The 7,671-nt window shown below is 36.4% G+C and overlaps 1 protein-coding gene across 2 annotated transcripts in view; it reads right to left on the bottom strand.

The window, feature by feature from the left end:
- Positions 1-426: 426 nt before the first annotated feature.
- LOC106872851 (solute carrier organic anion transporter family member 2A1) overlaps positions 427-7,671 on the bottom strand; it is a 45,732-nt gene continuing 38,487 nt past the window's right edge. For both annotated transcript variants that reach the window (XM_014919985.3, XM_014919986.2), the window contains 2 exons: positions 4,414-4,478; positions 427-2,093 (listed from right to left, as the gene is read on the bottom strand). In XM_014919985.3, the coding sequence (XP_014775471.1) occupies positions 1,648-2,093; positions 4,414-4,478 (511 nt within the window). In that variant the 3' untranslated portion in view covers positions 427-1,647. The remainder of the gene's footprint in view (positions 2,094-4,413; positions 4,479-7,671) is intronic.

Genomic DNA, 7,671 nt, shown 5'->3' with positions numbered 1-7,671 from the left:
TGAATACCCGCCAATATTGTACCATATAAGGACCGACGAATACACCGGACGGCAATCTGTGTTCCTTTAAACCAAATATTATGGGACTACTTTTAATGTAGGAAACTGTCAGAATTAATTCAATTATCTGTTTTCAAGGTAACATATATTATGTCATACGAGCTCCATCACCCGAGGGTAACTTTCCGTATTTGCAAGACCTGGACTAAATTTTCTTTGAGTTGAACAAGTAAGCCTTATGACTTTGGAAAATGCCTTCCAAAATGTTTAGTTTGGTTCATGTTTGAAATAATATCCAAATACAGAAAATGAATTTCTTCAGTTGAAGCTGGAACACGAACAATTCGCTAAGGAAGTTTTTAAATATGTCAGGGTGTCAAAAGCAAACAACAAAAACAACAACGGCAACAGCAGTAACACAGGCAATAATAATAATATTCACTTTTATTTACCACAATGTTCAAGAAAATACAGAAAGCGTGTTACAAAAGTAGTTACAAATTGGAAATCTGTATATATACATATATCATACCTTTTGTATGTGTTCGATATTTTATACACACACGTCGTTAGAACGTTGTATATTAACAGAAGTCAAAACTATGTTGCTGAAAACAATTACAACCAGAGATCACCAACTCACAGAGAAGTGAGAGGCTTCCTTTTATAATCTTACCACAATATAATCCGCTCTTCAGACACTGCAACTTTTCCCTCCTTTTTGTTTCATCTTGTTTAGTCTTTTTATAAAATTTTAGATACCAGTTCAGACTGTCGTGAGGCCCAGGTTTCCAGAACATGGTCACCTCTTTAAGAGGGTTTTGAAACGTCATGCATTTATTTTTTCAAGTCTAATGCTTTTTCGCCTCATTATTCTGAATGCTGTCGACTACTTCTCTCCATCTTCTCCCAGCCTCATTTTTTTCCTGATTGTCATAATACCATATGTCGGCCGAAAGTATGTAGCCTTTGAGAATTTCTATGCTTCGGGTGTCCGAAGGATGATCCTAGATTTCTTGGCCATTCCAAACATCTGGTGCTCGTTTCGCTGACAATGTAATGATTTTTGTTTCAACTTCGGTTATCATCGAAACTATGGTCGATGATAGCCAATAATTCATAATACTTTACCTTTCAGTTACATTTCAGTGATAGACAAATGAATTAACAAAGGAGAAAGATTGATATTTATCCGTGGAGCTAGGAGTAACGATTGAAATATTTACATTAATTCCGCTCTGTTCACCTTTAATAATAATACATTCTTGGAAGAAGGATGAGGAATTCGGTACATTTCATTGTCCCTTTACGTTTATTATTTCGCGAATCTCATATAACAGGTTTTATATATGAAACAACAATAATAATTATGGAATGTTAAATATATTTACGTTTCACATTAACAAGAATCAAAACAAAGAATGATTTCAGCAAATAAGTCTCATTAAGACTACAATGTCGCCATCAGCTGACTCTTTGAGGAATGTATAATGGTCTTAATATGAACGACTTTATTAACAATACTTTGTTTTGGAATAAAGCAAATTAATTAATTGGATGAGTGTCATTCTCATCTTCGTTCCTATAAAAACTTGGTTTATAAATACATCATTGGATTTTCTGGAGATTTTATTATATTTATAAAAGTTAGAAATGAGTGCTTTTCGGTTGGTAAACATCAGACGGCCTACAGTTGATATTTTTTTCTGTTTCTTCATTCTCGGATGTACTATCCGTGATTTGGGAGGCATTAACGGCAGGAACCTGACACAATCTTCCTTCAACGGACAGAAAATTCCGTTCAGTGTTCGATGATGTTGTATTGGAGGACAATTTCGGTTCTATTTCCGAATGATGAGATTCGTTGCTATCCCAAGTTTTGCCACTTTTTTCTTCAAAAAACGCGACTATTAAAGCAACAACTAATATAATTCCACAAAGCAGACGCACTGATAAAAGCGTGCCGTGAATCTTTAATCTCATATCTTCAATATCATACAATTGACATTCACTTCTGACGCCGCATGTCCAGGCCCAGTGTGTGCAGGACAAATCCAGCAGCAAACCAAAAGCTATGGGTCCGGACATCCAACCTGACAAATAGAAGTTAAGAAACGTTAATGTTGTCATCTGGGAAGAATTCTCACCATCTTAACAGTTTATTTTTACTTATTATTATTATTATTATTATTATTATTATTATTATTATTATTATTATTATTATTATTATTATTATTAGCGGACTTAATACATGCAACATACGGTACCATGCTATCCGTTCTTTTCAGCTCTCTAATATTTTCCTGATTATTCTGGCTGTGTCAAGGAAGCAAACCTTTTGTAACAGTTCTACTGGAGACTCTATTCTAATTTCCTTTATATTCCCCTCCTTCTGATACTGTCCCCAAGGACCCAACAATAATTGGCACTATCTTCACCTTCTTCATTTTCCATAACTGGATTATATCGTACTTAAGAGTGTTGTATCTCTCTATCTTTTCGCCTTCCTTCTTGACCATTCGTGGCTCAAAGGGTCATGCAACATCAACTGTATAGCATATGTGGGCCACCTTGTCCACCACCGCTAGATCTGGTCTGTTATGCTCTAGCAGGATTTTGCTAGTCTCTAGCGCCGACGCTCTCTGTGGCTTGTGCTCATAACACGTCTAGCCTCCCTCGAGACCCACTTTTCCCACAGATTCCATTATTATTATTATTATTATTATTATTATTATTATTATTATTATTATTATTATTATTATTATTATTATTGTCTTCTTTCAATTCTGTTTCCATTTCTTGCCGTGTATCTTCCTGAAACCTAGGACAGAGGATCTCACTGTATACATTGGTTGGCTATTAAAATAAACACACCAGATTGTTCATTTACAAAGTGATGTGATAGAGAAAAGGGGGAAGAAAGACAGAGAAAATGCAAAAAATATAAAAATGAAAAAGAAAGTAAGCAAAAATATAAAGGGGAAAATGGAAAGAAAATTCACAGCGACAATCCCCTTCTCAGTACGTGCGACGTACCAGTTCAGACATTCTTTTAGACTTACTGCATGGATCGTAAACCGAGGATCATTCTCAAATAATTTCCAGTTCCTTTTTTCATCATTTCAAGTGCTCCTACAATCACTGGTATTCTAACCGTCTTGAGATGCCACATTTTTAAATTTTGATTAGCAAATCTTTATACTTTCTGAACTTATGAAATTCTTTTGCCGAGATTTAGTCATAAGGTATGCTTATGTCAGTCAAAAAACAGACTTTACTGTTTTGGTATTCAACAACAATATCTGGTTTATTAGCTCTGATGGTCTGGTCTGTACATACGGGAAAGTGCCAAAGAATCGTTACATTTCCCTTTCTTGAAAGTGGCTTTGGCACAGTTTTCAAGACCAAATTCCATCCCGACGTCATCACTGAATGCTTTCACAGTACGTAGTAGTTCTTGAAGCTCATTATCGTGTTTGCCATATAGTTTTATGTCATCCATATAAAATAGATGACTTATTTTGTTGTCGCCAATTTTATACCCATACTCTATTCTGTTGAGTTCACTTGTAAGGGGTATTAGGGCTATGCAAAAATTGAAAAGTGAAAGTGAGTCAATTTGGAAAACGCCACAGCTGATATTGATATTTTTTTGTGGTCAGTATTCTATTAGAGTTTTATAAATGGAGATTCGTATTTTAGGCTGACGTGTTTCAGGAAGTTTGAAATCACAGGAGAAATTTTGAAGATAACCAGCGATTTCAAGATCCACGAATGTGGTATGCTGTCGAAGGCCTTTTTATAATCAATCCATGTAGAACTAACATTTCTAAGTTTGTTATGACAGTTCTCAAAAATCATGTGATTGATTAAGAGTTGGTCTTTGTATCCATATGAGCCTTGTCGGCACCCTTTTTGTTCAGTGGCGAAAATATCGTTCTGTTCCATAAATATGTATGTTTTCTCTATGAGAATGGATGTGAAAATTTTATACGTGATTGACATGTTATGGGCCGATAGTCTTGGAGAAATTTAGTTTCATTATTCTTCGGGAGTAGATGATACCTCTTGCTAACCACCCAGGTTTTTTCGTAGGATCTCTCATAATTTCATACATACATACATACATACATACATACATACATGCATACATACATACATACATGCATACATACATACATACATACATATGTCCGAACCAAACATTTTGTTTATACAACACTACCACTGTAACATATAATGTTGTACTGTCTAACGAGTAAAACAGTCTAACAAGAAAATCTTACAGTGCTTAACACATGTTTAATGTATAGAGACTTACAGTAAGACGGTTGAGACTGTTGTTCGAAATGATATTTCGATAGATTGTTCAAATGATGTCAGACTAGGAAACGAGTCAAAATGACTACTCACCTATAAATGATGTTGAGAAGGACATCAGTCCTATAGCAATAGCTTTATCTTCTTCAAACACAGATCTGCAGAGAAAGGAAAAAAAGTTATAGTGCATAGATAACTATTTCGAAATCACGACGAAATAGCAATAACTCCTGAAATATGCATATACAACCATTTCCTATTTTTTCTATCTTGGATTCCATTGTTTATATAGGCGTACTTGTATACGAAGCGTCGTCACTTTCAATGACCTGAAGTCTACCAAATAAAATCTATAGTCTATCTCATAAAAATGCGAATATCGCACAGCTAACACAAGAAGTAAGACACAACATCAACCTGTAAACCTTTAATATACTTGGTAGTATATCATGGTTGCGAAAGGATATACTGTATCTTTGCTAGTAATTAATATACAGAAAATATATACCCAATTGGTCGAACTAACTGTGATCTGGTTGTTGTTAAGTCCACAGTCGGCCTTCACAATAAACATTTCTAATGATCTACTATTGGTTACGACGTCAATTATTTTTTTCTCGTAATAGTGTACCTAAGAGTATATGTGATGAAAAGTGTGTTACTATGAGCTCATTTCTCTTTTTCGTTAATTTACACCATCTATCTATCTATCTATCTATCTATCTATCTATCTATCTATCTATCTATCTATCTACCTATCTATCTACTTGCCTACCAGCCTAAACACCAGTCTATCCGTCTAAGTCGATTCCTACGTCTTGCACTGAAGGATATTGAGTTTTTAACACCGTGCCTCTACAAAGGAATCTCTTCTGAAACGACTACTGCAGCTTCTGACATGTCACAGATATACAAACATTATGTCACATAAAGATTTTAATGTTGAGCTGTTTACATTGCGTGATTTTAAAACCAGCAAAGACATGGAACGAATAGTCTGCAAGAAAGTAATTGCGTTCCCTGAAGAGAATGACTCGCTGACACCCAGCAAGGTTTTCGATCAATTAGAAGCTGCCTGACACAGCTCTTGCAGCACTACGACTGGGTGTTAAAGCAGATGCTCAACAACTCAAATGTGCACGTGATACATCTCGACTTTGCAAAAGTCTTTGATGAAGTCGACCATGGTATCATATGTCAGAAACTGCGTCTTCTCAGCATAGAAGAAAAACTTGGAGAGTGACTACACGACTTTTTAAAAGATAGAAGTCAAGCAGTGGTTGCCAATGGAGCCACCTCAAAGGATACAAAAATGGTGAGTGGTGTTCCACAAAGCACTATCTTAGGGCCACTGCTAATTATAGTAGCTCTCTCAGACATGTACTCTCAAACATGCCCTCTGCTCCTCAGATAGCCACACTTGCTAGCTATGCAGACGACACAAACGTCTCTCAAAACCCTGGAAATATTGCGCATCTGCAACGGAAGTTGGACGCAATATACAGGAGAGCTGAGGACAACAATATGCAGGAGAGCTGAGGACAACAATATGCAGGAGAGCTGAGGACAACAATATGCAGGAGAGCTGAGGACAACAATATGCAGGAGAGCTGAGGACAACAATATGCAGGAGAGCTGAGGACAACAATATGCAGGAGAGCTGAGGACAACAATATGCAGGAGAGCGGAGGACAACAATATGCAGGAGAGCTGAGGACAACAATATGCAGGAGAGCTGAGGACAACAATATGCAGGAGAGCTGAGGACAACAATATGCAGGAGAGCTGAGGACAACAATATGCAGGAGAGCTGAGGACAACAATATGCAGGAGAGCTGAGGACAACAATATGCAGGAGAGCTGAGGACAACAATATGCAGGAGAGCTGAGGACAACAATATGCAGGAGAGCTGAGGACAACAATATGCAGGAGAGCTGAGGACAACAATATGCAGGAGAGCCGAGGACAACAATATGCAGGAGAGCCGAGGACAACAATATGCAGGAGAACTGAGGACAACAATATGCAGGAGAGCTGAGGACAACAATATGCAGGAGAGCTGAGGACAACAATATGCAGTTTAATACTGGAAAATTCCAAGTTCTGCTCTACCACTAAACAAATCTGAACGACATGCAAAGAGGATACACTGGCCCAAGAGGAACTACAATCCCTGAATCAAAATCTGTGCATGACCTAGGCATTGACTTTCGTAATGACAGTTTTATAATGTTGCTGGATAAGAAATGAGCTTTTCGAATGGTTAGTCATGACGACAACATCATTCACTGATTGTTAACAAAATTTAGAAAACAACGCGTGTTCACTGACCTATTGATGGAAATTACAGAATTGTTTGTGTTTGTTATATTTATTAATTCAGACTAATTGGTCATATATTTATATTCAGACGTCAGTTTTGTTTCAAAGATATAGAATTCAACGTTAAATATGCTGCGTCAGTTAATCAAAAATGTTTTGATTGCAGACAAGATAATAGGGCAATGTTTTCGTGGCTTATTGACATTCAAGAGGTTCGGCAATTAATTTAACAGCAATGTTACTTTGTATTAAGTTTACATTATATCAATTGTTATATATTTGAATTACAGACATACCGTAACTATATATCACAGCATAATAATGTAATTCACGAACACCGGCTACATGTTTGTATATAGAGGAACACACGTATCTATCTATCTATCTATCTATCTATCTATCTATCTATATATCTATCTATCTATCTATCTATCTATCTATCTATCTATCTGTCTGTCTATCTATCTATCTATCTATCTATCTATCTATCTATCTATCTATCTATCTATCTATCTATCTATCTGCCTGTATGTATGTCTGTCTCTGTCTGTTTGTCTGTCTACCTGTCTTTCTCCCTATCAAGAAATTCACATACATATATACGTACATGCACATACACGTACATACATACATACATACATACATACATACATACATACATACATACATACTAGAAGATAATAACATTGACATGAAGCGAAGCGTCTCTCGGACTCGTGAGCGTTACTTCACATCACATTTCGAACGCTATGCATTTCTAACCCAACAACAGGACAATGCTGCTAAATACTTGATCAACAAAAGAGACAACGAAGCCCTCGGAGTTCCAAGATACAACTGTGAATGTAGATCATGTGATATTTGTGTGGAGGAAGTCACACATGCGATTGGCTGCTACCCAAAAGCATCATTAGGTTGCTACCTCCCTATGCGACATGACGTTGTCTCAAAAACAATATTCAATGCCATTCGGAAAGAAGTCTGTACTAGAATAGATATAACGAAACCCCCAGTTATTGAATTCATAA

This window comes from Octopus bimaculoides, chromosome 3 (genome assembly GCF_046866305.1).
Source record: "Octopus bimaculoides isolate indiv1 chromosome 3, ASM4686630v1, whole genome shotgun sequence".
In the NCBI taxonomy this organism is placed as follows: domain Eukaryota; kingdom Metazoa; phylum Mollusca; class Cephalopoda; order Octopoda; family Octopodidae; genus Octopus; species Octopus bimaculoides.
This window is presented reverse-complemented; position numbering and strand designations above follow the sequence as displayed.